This window comes from Buteo buteo, chromosome 20, assembly GCF_964188355.1.
Source record: "Buteo buteo chromosome 20, bButBut1.hap1.1, whole genome shotgun sequence".
Taxonomy (NCBI): Eukaryota; Metazoa; Chordata; class Aves; order Accipitriformes; family Accipitridae; genus Buteo; species Buteo buteo.
In genome coordinates this window covers 16,459,949-16,484,211 of record NC_134190.1, presented here as the reverse complement: position 1 = coordinate 16,484,211, position 24,263 = coordinate 16,459,949, and the positions used below count along the sequence as shown (strand labels likewise).

Here is a 24,263-nt window from a genome sequence, read left to right as displayed (position 1 = left end):
TTGCTCAGATTGTTGGCCTAAAGAATGCTGGGGTAAAAAAATCTTTTTAAGAGACTGTTTCTCCTTGAAAAGATTCTCAAAGTGAATGAGTCTTTTTTTGATGGAGTATATTGTATAACTGGTTAAGAAATAACCAGCAGAATCTCTGCCTTTCAACCTTAAGGGCATATTATTAGCTGCAGTAAATATTTAGGAGTTTAGACATGACACTAAAATGGTAACAAATTAATTCTGGCTTATTTTCCCCAAAGTAATAATGAACAAATTCTTAGTAGTGTCCTAATCTTACTGTGGAGGTGATAAAAAGAGCATCTCATGTCCATGCAGTATTGTTTGAAACTGGTTACTTAAGTGTTGATTTAGGCACTAAAAGTAGATAGAACTGGTGACTTGCATGTGAAGTTGGTACCATTTCAATCCTATTAACAGGAGAAATAGTTAGAAGTAAAATATCTTGGCAAGATAAACACTCATTAAATAGAAGTTTATCCAAATGATAGTTAAGTACAATTTTATTGAAATTTTAAGTATATATCTGTGCCTATGAAATTGATGCAACAAGAGGGTTTTCTTGCAAACTTTGAGAAAAGTTAAAAAATGCAAGAATATAAATACAAGTGACTCAGGTGATTGTAAATACTACTGACTGATTAATTGCTTCCCTTTTATAAAGGGCTTTAGAAGATTTCTGACACAAGGAAAATCCAGTATTTTGGGAGAGATGACAGTAGCTTGCATGTTAGAATGTTGCAAAACCATGTCATGAAACATTAAATCTCACAAATGCTTCTAAATAAACGCAATATGTGTACTTGACTAAAGTACTGATATTATGATAGTAAAAAGTAATTTAGATCCTTCTACTGCTTGATGAGTCATAGTATTCAGTACTAAGAATTAAATGAGAGATTTAGTCAGAGATTCCCAATCTCAGACATTAGGAAGTCACAGATTCCCCAATCAGAGATTCTCAGGCTCTGGTTCACAGAGTTTGGGATCTGCAAGATTCTGGAAAAGGCATATTAAATAGAAAACAAGATAGAATCATAGAATAGTTTGGTTTGGAAACGATCTTTAAAGGTCATCTAGTCCAGTCCTCCCTGCAATGAGCAGCGACAATAGTGGCTTTCAATTTAAGATTTAGCCTTTAAGTCAGTGTGTATGGTGTGAAATTTTGACTGTAGACAATTGCCTGTTGCCTGACAGCATCTGCTTTTCCTGTAAAGAATATATTCTATATATTATAGAACTTTACTTTATAAACAGATTAAATCTTTAAATTTATGTTTTCAGACAGATGATACTAACTGGGTGTGTGGCATTTGCCCGACACGTTGGACCAACACGTGTAGAAGCTGAGCTTTTACCGCAGTGTTGGGAACAGGTAACTGATTATTTTGTGCTTTACACTGGAAAATTAGTTAAGAATTCATAAATGTTGAATTTTATTTGCTTGAGGGAGGTTGTTTTGGTTTTGTGTTTTAATGAATGGCAGTTCAAAGTATTTTTCAGAAAGCTACTTGAATGTTCTTTGTGCTTATTGTATATTTTTTATATATAACATTAAAAAGAACTCAGAAGCAGAAAATTTGTCAAAGACTATCTGGAGATTCTAGTTACCTGCATATGTCTGTTGTTTTGAAATGTAGATATGCACATGCTTATCATCAGTGTTGCCTAACCTATTGCCAGGTAGGTGCCTTTGTAACTTGTACTGTAATTTCCAGGCTGTTGGAAATCCATTTTCATTCAAAGATTTCACTCACTGATTTTTATATTGTATTAAGTCCCTGGAGCAGTGTCCACACTTCAGCTAGTTTAAATTCTTAAACAGAAAATTAAAGATCAAAGTAGTCAGAAATAAGTCCCCTGTAGGTGGGCATGATTTTACACCTGTAAGATCAGCCTGAAGTTTACATGTGACTTCTAGAATCACAGTGACCTTTTCCACAGATATTCTAAATTAATAGAAATAACTGAACAAGCAAACTGGAATGCTCTTACTGTTTCATCTGAGGCATAGAAACAGAACAACATGGGTTCATGTGAAAATGCATGGTATTTTCCTACCATAATGAAGAAAAGGGAGTTCATCATTGCCTAAAAGACAGTGAATAACTAAGCCATGACAGAGTGATAATGCTTGCTTTGATGGCACAGTCTTTCTGGTCTGATAATTGTCTACTGTTTCTTGCATAACGCAGCCATCTGTGTTTCACAGTAAAGTCCAAGCTTTAATAGTCTTAATGCTTTCTGACAGTAGAAGTACGTATTATATGTAGCATTTGTGCTTGTATGTATGACTGATGTATCTATTTTTTAAATGAAGGACTCATAGCAGTAGTAGTTGAACACAAAGCACATTTTGTTCTCTTAGTCCTCATGAAATTTAAACAGTGTGTTAAAAAAAAACAGTTTCACCTCAGTAAGAGCACATCTTCATCATACCAGTTTCTTGCTAATTGCTGATGCAAAAGAGAAACAAGTCCAACTGTTACAGTACAGCATGTCAGGCTGCCAAGCCATATGTCATCATGCATTTATTTAATGCAGTTTGCCAGACTTTGTTTGCAGTACTGAAACCAGGTCATTATTTTCTCTGGCAAAATACCAGCTGAATCTCACTGTCACAAGACTGAGTTTGTAGAAGGAGCTCAAAAATACACATAATTTTTTACCTTTTCTCAGTAGATGCTTTAATCATGAAAGCATTCATGCAGTTGGTATCCAACCAAAACCTATTTACAGATGCAAATGACTGGGCCCTCAGAAGATTCAGCGTTTTCATCCACACATTCTGGAGCTCAGCATTATCAGCCTAGCCTTTGCAATCTTTCTACCTGCTCTTTGCAAGTAGAAACTGGTGGCTGGCTCATCTGAGTTTAGATCAAGGCTCTGTGAATGCTAAAAGTTCCCTCGGAACTAGTGACCCGTTAATTAGCTTCCAGAATTGTACTACTGCTTATTTATTAAAGATGAAAGGAAAATAAATGGTAATAAACATTTTACAGTTTAAGTTTCCAACGGCTGATAATCTTCCCTGAACACAAACTTTGTGGAAATTTGTGTCTTTTTTCCTCCAGTGTGTCAGTATGTCTTTGCAATATTAGGGGTGATATTTATATTGCCTTGCCAGTACATGTAAACCAGTTGAAACTAGTCTTTGCTGTTTCCCTCAGGTAGGCAGAGCTCCAGAAGGCAAAGTGTATCTCTGTTATCAGCAGGGAATTTGCATGTGGAAGGATGGAACATAAGTCAAACATACTATAGATATTAAAGCAGCCTGTTGTGTGCCCATAATGTTTCTCATCTATGAAACATCCATACTTCCAAAAAATATTACAGGTGCCCTACTGATGAATGAATGCAAAATAATGATAGACACACTCAAAGAACGCTCTCCCATGCTTGAGACTTCAGTTTAGTCCTGAGGCTCATGATTTGTTCATTTGAGTCTCTTTCAAATGATCTTTGCCACACTTCATTCTTGAGAGTTCTTCGTGATTTCAGATCAGAATAGTGAGAAAGTTGAAGACATTAATACTACATCAGTGGCCGGGTACCATTGTTCAGTATGCTGTGGAAATAAAGTCAAGGTGTCCAAAGTTGATTTATTACTATGTCTTCATCTGTAGTTTCTCTTAAGCCAGTAGAATTGAGAGAATCACAGAATGGCTGAGGTTGGAAAGGACCTTTGAACATCTTGTAGTCCAAGCCCCCCGCTTAAAACAGAGTCAACGAGAGCAGGTTGCTCAAGACCAAGTCTAGTCTGGTTTTGAATATTTCTGAGGATGGAGGGTCTGTAACATCTCTGGGTAACATGTTCCAAGGTTTGGCCACTCTTACAGTAAAGCAGAATTCCCTGTATTTCATTTCCTCTTGTCCTCTCATTGGGCACCTCTGTGTTCTTTACCTCCACATGGGTTTTAGGGACTGTGGACTACTGAAGGCAAGTCTTCCCAGTAAAGGCTGAGACAAAGAAGGCAGTGAGTACCTTGGTCTTTTCTGTGGTAAGATGGTTGTCTTACCAAGGCTGTACACTGCAGAGCAAGAGAGAAATAGTTGCACCACATGTATATCCTATTTTATCTGACAGGATCAAACTATTCACATTTCCCTCTCACCATTTTACCCTAAATTTTTTTATTCACAAAGTATATTGAAACATACCACATGTTTCATTTTACAACCATTACAGGCCATTAAAGCTGACTCCACCAGGATGCAAACTTGGTTCCAAAGTGTCAATATTAAATTTGTAAAGCAGAATTTTCGAATGGCCTTCGAGTGGAAAGGGGAGGTAGCACAGGATCAAGAGGTTCTTGGGAATAGGAGCAGTTTTCAGTCACATTTTAGAGGTGTGTCATGTTTATGTTGGACTCAAGAGCAGAACTTCTATAGCATGCAAGTACTTTTTGACTTGGTACATATGTCTTCTGACCCCAGTTGCTCAGCAAGACCCAGGCAGCTGTGCTATGCTACACTGCTTGGCTCAGAGCACTAGGGGGCACTTGTGTAGTTCTTAGAGAAACGGTGCTCCTGAAGGGCTACACAAGGCAAAGTATTTCATGACATGCCAGCTCAGAAGTTGTTCTTCAGAGTACAGTAGCCTGCGTGCCACTTTCCACCGTTCTTTTTGCTGCATATACATACATGCTGCTCCGGTTTTTCTCTTATTATAAGCTCTATTTTATAGGACAACTAGAGAAGGCTGTATCTACCTTGCCTTTATGCCTCATTGCAAGAATTTGAGACTGCTTAGTACCCATATACAACTTCTATGGGCACAGTCAATGTTTATCTAAGAGGTGCAAACGTATCCCTCCGTTGCAGTTCATTGTAACCACATTTTGAATATTGGTTACTGCAAAGCAAATAGCCATTCTGTTTCTTTTTACCAGATTAACCACAAATACCCAGAGAGACGGCTACTGGTAGCAGAATCCTGTGGAGCTCTAGCACCTTACCTTCCAGTAGGTATTAATACTGAAACATCCTCCCAAGTGTGTATGTTTTGCCTGGACAGTTAAATTGTCTTGTACTTTGTATCACGTATGTGAGATTCAATAAATCACATTAAGGAGGAGATAGCTCTTTATAAAGGAACACAGGTCAATCTATCTATAAAATGTATTTAAAAACAGTATGTTCTGAAAAAAATCATCTTTGTTTCAGTAAAGATGATGCAAAGATAGTTAGGACCAATTAAGGAAATGATCTCTGAAAAACTAATTGGCACCCAATAATAGAGTTCTTCATGCACTGTGGAATGTTACATGAAGAGTGCTGCCAGTCAGAAGCAGCAGCAAAATTAAATCAGTGGTGAACTAGAACTTGAAGCTTCAGAGAAGGAGGAAAATAACCCAAGTTAAAAACCCACTTCTCCAATTTAGCAATGCAATGATTAAAGATTCTAAGTCTAGGCCTATAGTAGTTTTTTGCTGTTAGTTATTTTTGTTCCATATGAAATAAAGGACCTGAGTTCTGTGCTTGGTAGGACAAAAGGCTCTCTAATGAGGCTGCTGACATTTTATATTTATTCTTCTTCTGTTGTGAAAACTGAATGTGTAATATTCATAAAGGGATCTATGGTTGGAGGAAGGCATTTTGTTTGTGAGCACTAATAGAAGTGCAAATTATTTATAAAAATTGATACAAACCCACATTTCTTCTTTTATTGGATTTAACAAGTATGTTTCTTGTTTACAAACAGAAAGAAATTCGTAGTTCGTTAGTACTTTCCATGCTGCAGCAAATGCTAATGGAAGATAAGGCAGATCTGGTACGAGAAGCTGTGATCAAAAGCCTTGGCATCATTATGGGATATATTGATGATCCAGACAAATATCAACAGGTATAATTTGGTTGGGTTCTGTATGTATAAAATGTCTTCTATAGTTATCTCGTAAATAGGGGGATGCAGAATTTCATGTATTTTTATTAAATCTTTCCAGGTACTTTTAAAAATTTTGGTGGTTTATGTGAATGTTAATGTTGATTTTATTGTTTCATCAAGATCAAAAAGAAAACATATACTTGCAAGTGTCATTAGAACATCAGGCATAAGCTGTATACAGAAGTTTCTCTAATAATTCATAATCTGCCTTCAAGAACATACCACTTCATTGCCTACCTGATACTGTTAGTCAATTTGATATCATCACTTGCTAACAGAGATTTGTCTACTACAACAAAGCCTACTTGTAGTTCAACTTAATACTGCCTAATAATGTTTCAGATAAGTGAAAATGAAGAACTTCTGTCTTTGAGTTTTTGAAGGCAGAGTGGAAAAATGTGTTTGTATTGATTCTGATAACTTGACTTTATAGAAATACTAGCAGGATCATTGAGCCACCTACTGTTTACCTTTGTAGATATGGTTGGGACTGTCTGTTCAAAGGTCTCCGTGTACTACCTTGTTTTGTTTTTATTAGTGTAAAGTTTTAAAAATAGATTATAATCTTTTTCTAGTCTGTATGTTTTGTGCGGTAAACTTTAGCACAAATTTTAGGAGAATAATTACATTCTTTATTGTCTTTTTGCCAGGGCTTTGAACTGCTGCTTTCAGCATTAGGAGACCCTTCAGAACGTGTAGTTAGTGCAACACATCAGGTATTTTTACCTGCTTATGCTGCCTGGACAACAGAACTGGGAAATTTACAGTTCCATCTTATACCTACACTGCTTAATAAAATTGAAAAATTGCTCAGGGTATGTGTTCAGCTGTTTCTACATTGGAGAATTTTTTTTGTATCTTTATTACATATGCATGCTTTTTTTAAAAATAGAAAAATGTAAATCATTGATACTTAATGGTCTATGGGGGAAAATTTTTCTGCAGGTTCTTGTTGTAACTCCATAACTTGTACTTGTCCTTTGGAAGAAGGAAAAAAAAAAAAAGGAAAATGAAAACCAAAACCCCCCAAAAAACATATTCTTCTTTAACAATGTTTTGCTTTATAGCCAAATAATCAAAGTGCAGTTCAGAAAATGCTTGCTTGGAGCTGTGACCAGATGATGTGTGTTATTCTGAGTGCATTTGCCCTATATTTAAATTGGTTTTAAGTGTCACATAGTGTAGTTTTTAATGAAGTGCAATATTTATTAAACAAAAAAACAAGTAGAATTGGTTTAGTTAGGTCATTTGCAATTATGAGCCAGTTTGTCTGCACACTTGATTTGGTAGATATCTGGAAAGTTCTGGAAAATAGGGTATCTCATAACAATCTAACACACTTAGTCAGGATGCTTGTTTTCAGAGTACAGGCAACTAATTTATTCAGTTTTTAGATGCATTTGTCTCTGAGACCAAGGATTCACATTTCCAAAATGTGCTGAAAAATGTTCTTTCAGAATATCAGTTATGTTCATCGACATGAATTACTAAATGCCAAAGGCTATATTACTTGAATCTTTTGAGTAGAAGTGACTTAAGGGTGACAAGGGGATTTGGATGGTGACACAAAGCTTGTGGTTAGCATAAATTACTATATAATTAGTGTCTCTGTGTAGAAGCTCATCACAGATGTGTTGATCTGTGCCTAAGCAACAGGTCATCCAAACTGAAAGCTTTTAAGTAAATGTCCTGTTTGTTTCAGGAAGGAGAACATGGCTTGGATGAACATAAGCTCCACATGTATCTTTCTGCTCTGCAGTCATTGATTCCTTCACTGTTTGCACTGGTGCTACAGAATGCACCTTTCACAAGCAAGGCTAAACTTCAGGGAGAAATACCACAAATAGAAGGTAAATGATTAATTTCCAATATGTGGAGTTCTTATAAACTTAAAGTATAATTCAGTGACAAATCTCAAATCACTATTAACTGCAAAGGAAGAATTTCAGGAAGTAGTCCATAGTCTTCATTCACTTGGGATTTGTGTGTATTTAAGGTTACTACATAAACATAAGTTGCAGAATCTATGTGTAAACTTTAGATTTTTATAGCACACTGTCTGTACAATAATGATTTAAGTTTATATCCCCAAGCCTTTTTTCTAATCCACCTGTTCTTTATTTTGTATTTTCATATATAGCAAGTACAGAGAAAGAAATTCAGGGAACCTCTGTCGTGTTGTGAATTTTCTTTCTTTAATGTTGCTGAGTTGACAGAATTTATTTTTTTTTAAAGGCAGATTCCACCATAGGAAGATTTGTCTTGACTTGTCACAACTTTTTTCTTTGTTCTGTTTTTCCCTTTTTGGGAAAACATCTTTCTACTTCCTTTCCTCCTTCTGCTCCTACTTCATTCCTGTGAAAGAAATCAGTGTGACATGAACCCTTATCAGATATTTAACTAATTGCAAATATCAGCTTATTGATGCAGAAGAAATATGTAAATCATGACTATTTATGAAATTATTGTCAGTAGAATAAAGGAGAGCTAAATGGTATCCTTTTGGATTTTTTTTTTCTGTATTTACTTAGCAGTGTTACAGGCAAAATGGCTTATTTGCGCACAGAGACATAGCTTTATGTAATCCAATGACAGTCTTGCAATGAAATACTTTGTTGTCCTAATACACAACATAAATTGTGGAAAAAAAAAAAAATACAGTTTTGCCTTCTGATTTGCCACTTAAATGTTTTTTCATATTGGTGTCCCTTAGCAAATCCTTAAGTAATGCGTCCTTTTTCCACCCATTTCTATGCTTGAGAGACCTGATTATCACAAAAAGTTTTTAATTACTCTTTCATTATTTCTTGCTACTTCTTAAAAGAAGCTTTTGAGAAAGCAAAGCAATCCTTAATTAGACTTCCTAAAGGTTTCTGAAGAATTGATTTCCACTGATAGCCAAAAACAGCTCAAGAAGGCTGGCCTCAGTTTCAGTTAATTCTTACAAATAAAATTTATGAAGTGGGAAAAATACAGCCTAGTGCAGGAGCCTCACCATCTGTTATGTATCTGTGTAATATCTCAGCAGACTCCATGGCCTCATAGTGAAGTTATACTTAGATCAGCAATCCTAGCGTATAGAATGTTTTCTCCTGTTACAAATACTTTTTAAAGATATTTATTGGTAATACCTGCCACATGTGCTGATAATAGTGCTGTGTGTGAAGATGCAAAGCAAGGGTAACAACTTTAAAGCAGAATTTGGAAAGTAGTTAGTGGTATGTTACTGTGCGATATTAATGTGAAAATATTAAACATGCTGTGGTAAAACTTGTTCAGCTGACTTGAGTCATTTGAAGATGAGCACTTTTTTCCTTGAGTGGCTACTACTGAAATAAGGAATTCAAACATTTCAGCCTTCAGCCTAGTCTGACAGTTTCTTCTTCCACAAAAGTGGAGGAAAAAATCTCATGTACTTTTCACTAAACCAGTAGCATTGCAGGAACTGGAAGCTTGCATTCTTGAATTTTGCAGTAGGAAAGATGATGTTCTTGTTGCTTAACTTCATTGCTGAATAATTTTAAGCATGCTTGTCATGAATTGAGAATAATAAAAGCAATGTTGGTGTAGCAGGCTTTCAATCTCCAGATATTTTAATGGTCTAGAATTTTTTTGAGGTCTTGCTTTTTATGTGTGAATTATTCTCTTCTGAAAATTAAAATAATGAAGGAGTTGGGGAAGGGAGTGGGGAGTGTCAAAGACTGCTTCATATATAAAGATTGTAGCAGTTAGATGATTAAAGTGTAGTGCTAGGAGTCAGGAAACCTTGCCTGCAAGTCACTCTACTGTAAATCTGTGGTATGTTCTTAGGGATCGTAGAATGTTTTGGGTTGGAAGGCACCTTTAAAGGTCATCTAGTCCCTGCTCATTGCAGGAGGATTGCACAACTTCAGCTAGATCAGGTTGCTCAGAGCCCCATCCAACCTGACCTTGAAAGTTTCCAGGAATGGAGCATCTACCACCTCTCTGGGCAACCTGTTCCAGTGTTTCACCACTCACTGTAAAAAAATTCTTCCTTATATCTAGTCTGAATCTACCCTCTTTTAGTTTAAAGCCATTACCCCTTGTCCTATCACTACATGCCCTTGTAAAAAGTCCTTCTCTGTGACTAGAGGGCTGCTCTAAGGTCTCCCTGGAGTCACACTGTCAGCTCACATACAGTTTTTCTATCCACTGGTACCCCCAAGTCCTTTTCCACAGGGCTGCTCTCAATCCCTTCATCCCCCAGCCTGTATTGATACCAGGGGTTGCCTTGACCCAGGTGCAGGACCTTGCACTTGGCCTTGTTGAACCTCATGAGGTTCACATGGGCCCACTTCTCAAGCTTGTCCAGGTCCCTCTGGATGGCATCCCTTCCCTCCAGCATGTCAACCACTTAGTGTTGTCTGCAAACTTGCTGAGGATGCACTTCATCCCACTGTCTATGTCATTGATGAAGATACTAAACAGTACTGGTCCTGATACAGACCCCTGAGAGACACCACTTGTCACTGATCTCCGTCTGGACATTGAGCCATTGGCCGCTACTCCCTGCATGTCACCATCCAGCTAATTCCTTATCCACCAAAAAGTCCATCCATCAAATCCATATCTCTCCAATTTAGGGAGGATGTTGTAGAGGACTGTGTCAAAAGACCTTACAGAAGTCCAGGTAGATGGCATCCCTAGCTCTTCGCTTGTCCACTGATGTAATCACTCCATCATAAAAGGCCACTAAGTTGGTCAGGCAGGATTTGCCCTTGGTGAAGCCATGCCGGCAATAATAATTCCATAATGTCCCTGTACTGGCATTTTCTCTTTTTAAGTGAGGTTTATGTAATCTCTTCAGAGGTGGATTTAACTCACTGATTTTTAAAAAGCAATTTGATAACCTTACACAGAAGGCACTGAAGAGTTTCAGATTTTCTTAGCTATCTTTACTGTCATCATCTCCAAGGTATTTTCATCTTCTTTTGTTCATGATCACCTGTCTCTTCTGTTACAGTCACTAGATTTCCCCGACCCGTATCGCCTCTTCAAGATGTGGCCATCATCATTGGAAGCCGCGAACAATTAGCAGTGTTGCTGCAACTGTACGACTATCAGCTAGAGCACGAGGGTACCACAGGCTGGGAGACTTTGCTATGGGTAGTCAATCAACTGTGAGTTAATTTTGTATCTTATGATTCCTGATTTCAAAATGTGTCAAAATTAATAGTTCTTAGGCATGATTATGTTTAACAATTATTAAACATATGAATTTTAAGTATGATTGTGTTTAAGAATTATTAAAGAGGAAAAGAGAATTTTTTTAGGCATTCTAATTTTTATACTGAAATTACTTTGATTTTGTTCAGAAAATATCAACTTTCTAGCAGAATGTATAGGTAACTACTTGCTCCAAAATATTGTTTCGTTCATCTTTGCACTAGTATAGTCAATTCTCTGTTGAAGTGAAGATTGTTGTATTTTGAATATCTAATTAAATATACCATTCTGCAGTAACAGACATTTGAAAATATAGGTCAGACTTTTCTGGCACTTAAATCCTTGCTTTCTTGAAGGGTCAGGAATTGTACAGAACATGTAGATAGTTTTATTAAAATGATAGTGCTCTGTGTGTGTATATATTAATATAAACAGTAAATCTATACAAATATAACTGGAGAGAAACAAAAGATCAGAGTAGTGTTTAATATCCTTTTGTTTCCTGATTTTTAGGCTACCACAGCTTATAGAAATAGTTGGCAAGATCAATGTAGCATCAACTGCCTGTGTCCATGAGTTCTCTAGATTTTTCTGGAGACTTTGTAGGACATTTGGGAAAATTTTTACAAACACTAAGGTAAGATATTACCTTAAATATTCTACAAAAGGAGTACTTTGATGATATATATTCTCCATATTTACGGTGTGTCTGAATACCCACACTTTATGTGACCATTCACATTTACATGTCACATTGATGGTTTTCCATAAATACATGTAAACCTCTATTGGCATCCTTTTGATTTCTGTTTTTGACCATTTTGGAGTGGCCTTCTCATCTTGCCCAACAAGGAAGGATTTTTTTTTTTTTTTTTTTTTTGAAACTATATTCTTCATATTTGCTTTGTGAATGGCGTAGAGAGTGAGAGAGATCATCCTCGTTCTAGTGATTTAACAACTTTCTTTCTTCAGAACAGCATACTCTTCAGTGTTTGTGGCATACATAAGTACTCCAGCCTGGACTGGACTGGAAATTTAAAATTAATGCTTTTCCTGCATGAAATATTTTCTATAGATGGTATCTAAACATTTTTATCAAGGAAATACATCAATTTTCTCAATAAAGTAACTTCTGAATAAAATTCCAAAATATTTTAAAGGGAAATTATAAAACACAAGAGGATTACCTAAAGATAAAATTACAAAACGGAGTTAGGATTATGTGCTGCCTCCAGAGAGGAGACTAAAACCAGCCTCTGGTCTTTACATGCCCCTTCTGTAAGTTATCTTTAGAACCGTTGCTTCTGTAAAATTGTTCTGATACTGGTTATCACAGCTGTATTTTGGAAGAGAGCACTTCACGGACAGCAAAGATACAAAACAAAATTTTTATTTTTTTTATTTTTCTTTACATATAGCTTGGTAAAACCATAAACCCTAAAGCCCAACTAAGCATATTGCCAAGAGACTTCAACTTCTGCTATCAGGAGTGCTAAATACTGCTACCTCGGTGTGGGTACTCCATAGAAATTTTTACTCTTACCTCACGCTTTCAATTTTCATAAAAGCTGGCTATGCTTTTTAAAGGGTTTTTTCTTTCTGTACCTTCAAAGCATCCTTTTTCTGTTGTGTTGGGGGGTTTTTTTATTCTTAATTTTTTTCCTAACTTAATTGATACTGGTAATAGGTTTTCTTACATGGGATTCATCATCCTTTGTGTAGGTAAAACCACAGTTCCAGGAAATCTTAAGACTGTCTGAGGAAAACATAGGTAAGTAGCTTTTTACTCAAATGATTAAAATTTCATCTTAACCACAACCAGAAAAAATCTGTCAATCTCTTGTTCAAATAACATTTTCAAACTGCAGTTCTCAAATTTGTCATCTTTCTGAAATGTTGAAAATCTAATCTTATTCTGAATGGAACACTCTGAAGTTATAGATAGTGTGTGTGTAAAGTACAAATAAATCTGACATCCAAATACCACTTGAGCATTATTTTAGCACGTGTGTGCATGTATATATGTATATAAATTGTTTATGTATATATAAAAAGGTGAATATGTAATATTTAAAATACGCACATACAAGTCTACCTTATGTATATATATAAAATGTATAGCATATATATTTTACACACACACATATATGCATATATATGTACATATAAAACCTAAATTCTTCACTGTTTTGTTAGATTCCACAGCAGGTAATGGAGTGCTAACAAAAGCCACGGTTCCCATCTATGCAACAGGGGTCCTTACATGTTATATTCAGGTAAGTTTGTTTTTCTGTTTCTTTGTTAAATGTATAATAATACGTAGGATTTATTCTACTAAAAAACCCTTAGTGGTTTTTTTGAAAACATACAGTCCTTTGCTGCAAATCTTAAAGTAAATCTTAAAATGACATCTGGCATCTTCACCACTGCTAACTCTCAGACATTGACAGCTGCTGTGTGCCTTTGTCCAGAATGTTACTTATTCCATAAATGAGTTCTTGGCCATTTAACTGTGACCCCTGCAAACATGATTTCACGAAATTTACTGAAATGGATAAGCAGGTAATCGCCATTTGAGGTGCATGTGGAGTCTTAAAATTTTAAGTGTTACCTAGTACTAAAATAAATATTCCATAAATAATACTACCTAATCCTCCAGTAACCAGCAGTTATGGACTGGCATATATGCAGTTTACAGGAAGAAATAAATACTTGATCATCTCATAAAAGTTTAGTGGACTGTGAGCAATCACAAACTGTCAGGAGCCATGAAAATGCTTAAGTACTACTCTTAAAAGTTTCTTTAGTAACGCTATTTGGGTAATTTATGCACGAGTATGTACTTAGTTGATGAAATAGTCTCTTCTTGTGTTTGCTTTGAAAGGTTCTTGTTCTTAAACCCCATTTTTGAAGTTCATAAGAAGATTGTTAAAGGCTAAATCTAGTTTGTTCTTGTTTAAAGTTTGTCTCTTTTGTAGCTGTAGGTCATCACAACGGCAGCAATACTTTTACTCCCATTTATCATTGTACGCTCTTCTTTCAGGAAGAAGACCGCAAGTTGTTGGTTGGATTCTTAGAAGATGTAATGACCATGCTTTCACTATCCCATGCTCCTCTTGATAGCCTGAAAGCTTCCTTTGTGGAACTGGGGTAAAGAATATACCTTGGAGTTGACTAGATATAAATACATTAGAAGTTTTTATTAAAAGCTGCTAATCTGGCTGTAATTTTAATAACCGTGATGCTTTGGGTGAATAAAGAGCATACTTCCTTTTTTTCCTTCATGTTTCACAAAATTTAAACTATTAATCTCTAGATTAAAAATGTAGCGGTAAAAAAATTTCTGAAGCATAAAAGAGAAACAACAAAAAAACAAACAAAAACCCCACAAAAATCAGTCATTGAGAATAAAATGGAAGTTCATTTTGTATTTTCCATGGTATTATGATGTGTTCTAGATATGTATTTACATTCAGTTCAGTGTCATAATTTATTGAAAATTATGTTCTTAGAGGGTTTTTAAAAAAAAAAAAAGAACTTCAAAATGCAATGTTTTCTAGATAGCAACATGTTGCATGTCTTTCAGAATGAGATAAATGTTATGCATCCTTCAGAAAGGATGAATATTGGAGTTTTAGATTTGTTGAGCAATGGATTCTTGAGACTACATTTTGTAGGCAAAGAACATATTCAGGGTTTAGGAGTATTTAGGGGGGTGTTTGGGGATTTTTGTTTGGTTTTGGTGGTGGGTTTGGGTTTTGTTGTTGTTGTTATTGTTTTGATTGCCCAACTGTTTTCTTCTAGTGCAAATCCAGCTTACCATGAGCTGCTATTAACTGTCTTATGGTATGGAGTTGTCCATACTTCTGCTCTTGTTCGATGTACAGCTGCTAGAATGTTTGAGGTAAGTGTTACCCAAACTTTTTTACACCTTTTTTAAAACTAGAGTTTATTTTTAAAAACTGATTCAGATAATGTTGCTACATTCCTGAAAAATTACAAATGGCTTAAATAAGTTGTGTACTGTGTGATGGAGCAGGAAGTTGTGCAGTTGTGTTTATACCTGTTCTCTGTTCAACAGCACATCTTTCATTAAGCAATTTGTCATTAGCCTCTTGCAAGATATATGTGTCGTCTTTGATCTGCTGCTGACTTGATTGTTGCATTCTGATTATTGCATGCTGAAAAACATTTTCCAATTACAAAAATGCATTTCATTGCTAAACTGTGTTCAAACCAGAATTAAATATATTGTCAAATGTGTTTTGCTTAGGTCTGTAGATAAACAGAAACAAGCATCTCTGAGTTTTAACATTTGCTTTTTCTATTCAACACATCATCAGTAGCCTAATTCACAAGTTACCAGTTTTCAATACTTTTTGTGTATACTCATACAATGCACTTGCACTGCAATTCAAACTAGTTTCTGTTGGTGCAAAACATGGTGGTAAAAATATACATTTAACCAATTTTGTATTTTTTGTAAAAATTAAAATAATTTACATTTACTTTACTTGCTACATAGTGACAACTTCATCTTTCCCTTAACATCTATCAATTTGTTCAGGGTAAAGACTGTTACATTTAACTAATAAGTTTGCTTTTATTTCCACATTGTGCCTTTGTCTTATCAAGTGTTAATTAAAAAAGGCATATACAGAAACTATGGCACATACTCCACTTGCTGAACAAAGAGATTACCTTTTTGTTTGTTTGTTTGTTTCTTCCACATTTGACTAATTTGGATAACTTTGCAGTGGACCTCTAGCTGCACCTGCTACCTTGTATCCATTTGCAGAAACAAATTTCAACTCTGCCTCAGAAAAAAGAGCACTTAACATAAACATTAGTGTTCTTTACTGCAACTTTGCAAGTCATTGCAGGTAAAGCACTAAACAACCTGCTTAAGACATATCCTGAGACTTCAGGTGAAAACATCCAACCTTGTCTTTTTTTCTTTTTTTCTTGTTTCTTCTCCCTTTAAAAAGGAGATGGCAATTTTTGGTCATACTTAAAATATTTTTGAGTTGTTGTTTGGGTTTGGGTTTTTTTTTTCTCCTTTTAATCTAACAAGAACATTGCTTATATTTTATATTCGTAATAATAAACTTTTTTTTTTTAAGAACCGTTAGCCAAACATCTGAAAGATCTCAGTTACAACAGGCTGTTGTCTTCGTTGCTATTTCTTTTCAAATTCAACTGCATGTTGAGTATTTTTAGGCAGTCCTGCATGCTATTTGACTGCTGGTTTCCTAGTATGCTTCAGTTTACTAAAGCATAGGCAGCTTCATCGCAGGCACTTTTCTCATTTGAAAATAGTATAATATTGCCACTTCTTTGATAGGGAATTTCACCTGTGTAAAGAGGTGGTAATAGTTGGTTTCACTTTTGGAAGATTTCTTCATTCAAGGAATTTCTGGCCTCTCAAAGGCTGCTGAATGGCAAAGCCCAGCCATTAGATAGTAAAATAAAGCGTATGTCACCTGCAGGGCAGCTATATGAGAACTGTAAAGACTCTGAGCAGCACAGTGGTCTCTACAGCAGCACAGACTGCTGTGATTTGGGCCTGCCAGACTGCCTTACCACACCGTTACAGTCTGTTAAGAAATGGAAGGACACAGGATTGATTTGGAACCCTTCTACTCCTTCTCTCTTTTGGGGGCAGGAAGCTTTGTGCTACCATTTTTAAGGTGTAGTATGCATAAGTAATGATCGCACATTGATCTAGAGGAATCAAAACAGGATAAAAACTTGCATTGTCTGTCTCACTGTAACCTTACATGGCTTTGCCTATCCAGCTGTTTCTGTTGCTTCTGTGTGAATGTTTTCAGTCAGTAGTTATCCATTTGAATGGTGATGCAAACGGATTTGATTGCTGCTGGTTTGAACATGAAGCGCATAGTTGAGTTGTAAGCTTTCTTGGTCTGTTTAGGTTGAAGGCTAGCAACACTTATCTTCAGAATGATACCTGAATTATAAAGCATGTTTTATTTTCTGTGAGACAGAACAATGCTGTTTACCATGCTTTACCATAGTTAGAAGTGTGGCAGCCCACACAGTCATGAAGCTGAGATAATTCTAAATTGTTTGCTAATTATATAAATCTCGAGCATTTTTTTTCAAAGCACTACATTACCTCTCGGCTTTTCTCAAAACTAAGATTAGTAAAGAAAACTCAAGTCCCTATTTGTTCAAAGTTGAAAATAGTAAGCATTCTCTATTGTAATCAATGGGAAAATCGGTAAATCTGTATATGAGAGTAAGATCATAATAGTAGAACAGTGAGCTATGTCCTTAACAGTTGTTTGAAGAGTAGCCCATAAGCTCAACACATCAGCTCTTGAAGTTGTTGCCGTTGTAAATAATCGTGAAATGTAATAATGTTAAAATGTAGTAGTTGAACTGACGTTCGTAATACTTTCTGAATAATAAGTGTAGGAAGTTGCAGCTTCCCCTTCCAGGTGCTTTGCAGCAATAATGCATACATTTTTACACAGCTTAACAATTCTTTCCCCATTCTTCCTTCTCCAGTTGTTATCTATAAGGGTACAATATATTCACTGCATGTGTGCACTCATGCATGCACGCACATACATGCACACACAAATATTGCTTAATAAAAATTGATGCTTTGTATAGAAGGCTTCTGGATAGTCAGGTTCCTTCCAATCTTTCACAATTTACTTTGTTTTAAATTCAGAGTTGGTAAAGCAGGAATGCTCAAACAAATAGCAGAATGTAAAACCTTCTCTAGTTAGAGGGTGTAAGTATTGCCTGCTTTTAGTACTGCATGATACGCTGACAGTTACTGCTTTCCCCATGCCCTGTGGATCTTACGTGTTCTCGTTACACTTGCTGGGGGGAAAAGCATAGAATTTAATTTGTGTTCATGATGTAACTTGAGTAATTAGGATGTAGCTAAATATTACAAAGACATTTCAAAGTTCTCACAGAAAGTACTGATAAACTTTTTATGTTTATCGTAAAACCAGCAAATACATGCAGACTTCCTTACATGAGATACAAAATGGAAATGTCGAGGCTTTTCCTTTTTTATTAATGCGGACAAAAAACCTGTTTTGCTGAATATGGAGGAAGTTTGAAATTTGTCATTTTTGAAAATTAGTAGTTTTTCATATGTAGAAAAAATGTAAATGGCATCTGCTACATATGCAGCAAATGTATGCTTACGTATAGCTACATATGTAAAAAAAAAAAAAGTCACCTATTCAAACAATCTCCACATATTTATGGGTAACAAATTTCACTGTGATCTCAGTTTTTAACATTTGGGATGTATTGCAACAAATATATCTTTTCTTTAGTTTGCAAAAAGACTTGGTGAAATACATTTCATGGATAATCCAAGGATTCTCCATTTTCTACCTGCATAGACCAGCAAGGGAAACTTGGGAAGTTTCACATACATACTGCTTGGATGGCGGTTAAATGTAAAATAGACCTGAATGACTTTGAGGAAGGGTTATTGGCGTCTGGGAAGGTGCAGTTTGTCACATCGTAAAAGGTCTGAAAGGTATCACTCAGTGCAGGAAAACTACATGTATTTGGCCTAGCTAAAGACATCTGTTTTGCGTGTGACAGCAACTTACTATAATAAATAGCATTCCATTGAGTTAGGAACAGCATTTAGATTAAACTGTCAAACTCAAATTGACATCACTTCAGTATTTAATTATACATCGTTATATGTGTAATTATAGTACATAATTATTTGTTAAACTTTTGAGAGTTCAAGTTTTAAAACAGGTGAAAATAGAGAAAACATCATCATATTGTTGAATTTGTCAGGTTTGCGCTGATTGCCAGACCACTTCAGCTTTCTTCATGCCTTTGCATATATAAAGCACTAGTGTAGCAGTACTTGCTTAGCTTCTAATTTTGGTTTGCTTTTTGTGTTTTTTCTTTCTCTCTCTTGGTTGTGCCGTTCTTCTTCCCATGATACTGTGCTCGCTCTTTCCGTGCATCACCTGTGATACCCCCCTGCTCCGACCATTCAGCTGTTGGTGAAGGGGGTACATGAAACTCTGGTAGCTCAGAGAGTTGTTCCTGCTCTCATTACTCTCTCCAGTGACCCTGAAATGTAAGTTTCCTGACTGTCTTATATACCTAGCATCCCTCTTAATACTTAGGAAGAAATAACCATCAGTTCTGTTTCTTCATTCTAGCTGTACAAAAATTGAATTACTTTTAAACAAATTAAACTTTTAAGTTTAATTTAAATTTTAAATTAATCTAAATTTAAAGTTTAACTTTTAAACTTTTAAATCGCTTATGTATTTGGAAATAAAAAGGTTTACTGCAACACCTAGAACTAAACTGGATAAAGTTGCTGAATGAACTTTAAATAGAAAACATAAATCAATGTCATTTAATTTTTATGGGTTTTTTATATTTAATCGTATTCTCAGTTTTGAAATTTGCTTACAACATTTCTAGCAGAAAGCTGGATATTAATATGTTCTGTAATGCTATCAACTTTACTACTGCAAAATTATATATCATCTGCATTACCAAAATGCAAAATAGTTTTGGCTGTATCTAATTTCTGATGGACAACCATAGTACTTAATTTCCTGGACATTCTGATGTGGTATTTCTTTCAAGCTAAGGAGGGATGCTTTGCTAATCTTACTAACAGGTTATTACTAATAAATGCTAGAGCATGAATAGTCTCTTAATTGTTTTAATGTCTTGCGTGGGTAACTAAACTAAGAAAAACCCCAAGAGTCTGCCTGCCCATCCTCAGTCACAGCTAACCCAGTTCTTCAAGTTTACCAAACCGTTTTTTATTGCATGTTGACTGGTTTACAGCTGACTCTTCGAGGCATGAGTGAAGCCTTAGTTGACAAGCGGGTTGCTCCGGCCCTTGTTACCTTGTCCAGTGATCCTGAATTGTGAGTTTCAGATTGAGACCTTGAGTAAATCCTGTCTGTCTTTTTCCTGGTCTGCTTTTTTTGTTTTGTCATTGCTAGAAACTAATGTAACTTAAAGTACTAATTTTTTAATTTTGCTTTATTTTTAATTAATTTTATTCTTAATGTTTAATACATCTTAAAGACTCTATTCTTCTGTTGTAGTTCAGTAAGGATTGCAACAATTCCTGCTTTTGGGACCATCATGGAAACTGTTACTCAGAGGGAGGTAAGACACCTGTTGTCAGGCTGTTGTTTTTGTAGCATAAGAAGTGGGTGATTTTTGATAAATCTGGTAATTTATTAATTAACTTGGAGGGGAAAAAAAAAGGCAGCTTAAATTATTTCTTCCGTTGTTATATCTTCTTCCAGAATGCTTTCCAGTTTTGCAATGGTTTGTGGCTTTTTTGGGGGTTGGGGTTTTTTTTTCTTTTGGAAACAAACCAATGCTATTTTAACTAATAAAAACATATCAAACCAAACATAAACAAAGAAAAACAGATGCATAGGGGAGGAGGCCTGTGCTATAGAAGATGGGAAATCCCAGGCTCAAAATGTTTTTTTTTTTAAAACATTTTTCCAGTACAGTTCAGAAATCCAAGTCCATTATTTTCAAATAAAATAGCTTTACTTTAAAATGCTAACCAAAAACTCATGGTGCGATTCAGTTATCTCTACATAAGTATATTGTACTGTTTCAGATGGTTTAGTATCCACTGTATCCTGCTTGGCTTCCAACTACTTTAGAAGGACACAAGTCTCTTGTAGTTCCTGTCATATCTGCTGGTTTAGCCCATGGTGTCCAAGATGGCATTAAAAGACATCATAGTAACATAACTGAAATAATCCTTGAGGGTAATGCAGATATGCAACTCCTTCTTGTTTTTTAAATTCTGAAACTTTGGTAATAGATCAGAATTCTGAAAAAAGACACCCAGGATTCTGCTGTAAGCAGTAGAAATACTGTATTTTATTTTATATAATAACTGCGCAATCAAATTTCTTCTTAAAGTCCTTTCAGCTTTTTGCAGGGTTTGCATTCTTCCTGTAATTTCAACATATTCTAAAAGAATGTGTTTGAGGAAATGTGAGTAAGAAGTCAGTGATGACTCACAAGTACTTGGAAGATGGATAAGTTACAATTTTGTAGCTTGGAATGCATGCCTATAATCAGTTTGGGAAGAATACTGTTTTGTTACCACACAAAAATTACTGTATCCATTGCACTAATTATAATAAGCCTTAGACTATAGAGGTGATACCGCCTTCCAAAATGTATCAGAAAATGTTATTTTTACAACTGTGAATGCAAATTAAATACTTATGTCATCTTAGATATATTTCTATTTTCAGTTTTTCTAGCCTTTAGTTGAAGAAATCTTTTAAATTCCATTGATTTTTATGATGCTTACTTTTGCATCTCTGTCTTCTGCAGAAAATTTTTCAGCATACTAATTGAGATATATTACAAAAAAAAAATAACATGACTTCAGATCTAATCAAACAGGAAAACTCCAAAGATATTAATAGTAAGAGGGAAAATTTAATAGCAAGTAAAAAATGTGAGTATGAAAACCGAGGAAACTTCAGGAGGAAAGACAGGCTATATGGAAGCATGTGTCTATAGTTAAAGATAGATCAGATTAAAACACTGTTAACAGTCTTTAAAATGTAGAGCTACATTGAAGAGTTTGGAACATCCTGTCGGAAGAAAATTGTAAATTAACGGGAGGTCCGAGGTTTATCATCTGAAACGTGGAAGATGACAGACATGCTCTGAACTGACCTTAACGGTTTCTAGCGTCTTCATTGTTTTGTGTACTTTTTATTTCTCTGGGGATATTTAAGCTTCTGGAAAGAGTAAAAATGCAGCTGGCATCTTTCCTGGAGGATCCTCAATATCAAGACCAACATTCTCTACATACAGAAATCATAAAAACATTTGGAAGAGTTGGACCTAATGCTGAGCCCAGATTTAGAGATGAATGTAAGTTGCGTAAGTGGGAAGATGCAGTCTTCCTCTTTCTGTCCCAAAGCTAATAGTATGCTGGTTATGTTGACTCTTTTTGTCTTTACAAAAATTTTGATGAAAACTCTTGTTTTCAGAGTTTGGTATGTCCCAATATTTAAGACTTTACTAATATAATTTTCACTTTACGTAACATTGGTGTGTATGTAGAAAACCAGCATCTGGTGATGAATGATTTCAGAGCCAGAGGGGACTGGTCACTACACTGCAGAGCAAATTTGAAGTTGTCTTTTTTAATTACTTGACATGTAAAATGCCTTCCTCTACTCCCATCCCCCATTGCTTCACCCCCTGCTGGCATATAAATTTCAAGTATTCCACACATCTTAAATGTAAGTGCATCCCAGATTAACAAAATGGCTTTTTTTTCATGGCCCTGAAATGTAAAGCACATAGAAGAGCAAACTCGATTGTTAGACTGTCTTAAAGATACTTGTAAACAACACAAGGAGCTATCATGAATCCCAACTGCAGGCATCTAGTTTAGCAGGCAAAGCTCATTAGAGAGGCTTCCTCTATAGTCAATGAAGATTTCTCATGATATGCATATCTCTGTCACTAGCTTATCAGCTGTATTAATAAAATAGAAGCATATTTTAGACAGCTTTAGCAGCAGGAAAGTAATACTGTTGCAAAATATTTTCTGTAAACTGTTACTATTTCAAAAGCGCTCTGAGGTACCCTTTTATTTTAGATGGCGTTACCACAGTTTTATTTCAAGTTTGAGTTGATCAGTTAAATCTGCAAAGGCAGTCCCATCAAAAGCCATTATTTGCAGTTCTTATTCCACACTGATGTGTGATGCTTCAGATGCCTGTGATTGCCACTTAGCAACTCTTTAATGCTAAGCAAGTGTACAGAAAGCAATTTCAAATACTTATTGCAATATTTACTTTTACAGTTGTTATTCCACACTTGCACAAGTTAGCCTTGGTCAACAACCAGCAGTCTGTGGATTCAAAGAGACTGGATATCGCTACCCACCTGTTCGAAGCCTACAGTGCTCTTTCCTGTTGTTGTATCCTTTTTCCAGGGGAAGTTTAGCTGTTAATTCTCTGGTGGGGGGAGAAGATTGATACTTGAGAAGTAACTCAGTTGGTCTTTGAATGTGTGATGTAAAACATGATCTGCTCAGTATAAAGAAGAGGTTTTCACAGAAGGTGAATGTGGTGGGTTGACCTTGGCTGGATACCAGGTACCCACCAAGCAGCTCTATCATTCCCCTCCTCAGCAGGATTGGGGGGGGGAATAAGATGGAAAAAACCTCATGGGTCAAGATAAAGGAAGTTTAATAAAGCAAAAGCTGTGCACAAAAGCAAAGGAAAACAAAAGATTTATTCTCAACTTCCCATCAGCAGGCGATGTCCAACCACTTCCCGGTAAATACGGCTTCAGTATGCGTAGAGGTTGCTCTGGAAGACAAATGTTGTAATAACGAATGCTCACCTTCCTCCTCCTTTCTCTTAGCTTTTATTGCTGAGCAGGCATCACATGGTATGGAATATCCCTTTGGCCAGTTTGGTTCAGCTGTCCTGGCTACGTCCCCTCCCAAGATCTTGCCCAGCCCCAGCCTGCTGGTGAGGGGGAATGTTGGAGAGACAGCCTTGATGCTGTGCCAGCACTGCTCAGCAGTAGCCAAAAACTGGTGTGTTATCAACACCTTTCTAGCTACCACTACAAAGCACAGTGCTATGAGGGCAGCTATGGGGAAAATTAACTCCATCTCAGCTAGACCTAATACAGTGGAACTGATGGATACTTTAAAAAAAAAAAAAAAAAAAAAAAAGCAAACAAACAAACAAAAAAATAAAGCCCTTGATCTTAACCAGTAAATTAGGAAAACATGTGAAAAGAAATGTATGGATGTATGAAATACATGGAATTAAATATGTTTAAGATCTTTTTATTAGTCATGAAGTGCCAAATGCTGCTCTGTTTTCTTGGGTTTTGCTACTGTAGCTTGTCTCTGTGTTCAGTTGAATAACATTATCAGAAGACAGAAAAAAAAGGTAGTATAATTTCAGAAGACAATCCTTATAATACCTTAACAACCTGATTTTTAGTTATTTCAGAAGATTTAATGGTTAATCATTTTCTACCAGGACTTAAGTGTTTACGAACTGACATGGAACATCTCTCACCAGAGCATGAGGTGAGCAGCAATGTTTTCTAACAGAGTATGAGATGCAGGTGGCAGCAAAAGTTGAAATGTACTGGT

The 24,263-nt window shown here is 35.8% G+C and overlaps 1 protein-coding gene across 6 annotated transcripts in view; it reads left to right on the top strand.

Moving 5' to 3' along the window:
- RELCH (RAB11 binding and LisH domain, coiled-coil and HEAT repeat containing) overlaps window positions 1-24,263 on the top strand; it is an 86,140-nt gene that overhangs the window by 48,290 nt on the left and 13,587 nt on the right. For 3 of the 6 annotated variants that reach the window (XM_075052489.1, XM_075052491.1, XM_075052492.1), the window contains 16 exons: window positions 1,294-1,384; window positions 4,902-4,973; window positions 5,714-5,854; window positions 6,547-6,711; window positions 7,599-7,746; window positions 10,881-11,037; window positions 11,597-11,720; window positions 12,806-12,854; window positions 13,280-13,359; window positions 14,127-14,233; window positions 14,888-14,987; window positions 19,102-19,184; window positions 20,182-20,245; window positions 21,865-22,003; window positions 22,947-23,063; window positions 24,109-24,197. In XM_075052489.1, coding sequence (XP_074908590.1) covers window positions 1,294-1,384; window positions 4,902-4,973; window positions 5,714-5,854; window positions 6,547-6,711; window positions 7,599-7,746; window positions 10,881-11,037; window positions 11,597-11,720; window positions 12,806-12,854; window positions 13,280-13,359; window positions 14,127-14,233; window positions 14,888-14,987; window positions 19,102-19,184; window positions 20,182-20,245; window positions 21,865-22,003; window positions 22,947-23,063; window positions 24,109-24,197 — 1,726 coding nt within the window. Of the gene's footprint in view, window positions 1-1,293; window positions 1,385-4,901; window positions 4,974-5,713; window positions 5,855-6,546; window positions 6,712-7,598; window positions 7,747-10,880; window positions 11,038-11,596; window positions 11,721-12,805; window positions 12,855-13,279; window positions 13,360-14,126; window positions 14,234-14,887; window positions 14,988-19,101; window positions 19,185-19,915; window positions 19,999-20,181; window positions 20,246-21,864; window positions 22,004-22,946; window positions 23,064-24,108; window positions 24,200-24,263 lie in introns of those variants that run through there. The other 3 variants (XM_075052490.1, XR_012653790.1, XR_012653791.1) reach the window with 3 other exon arrangements.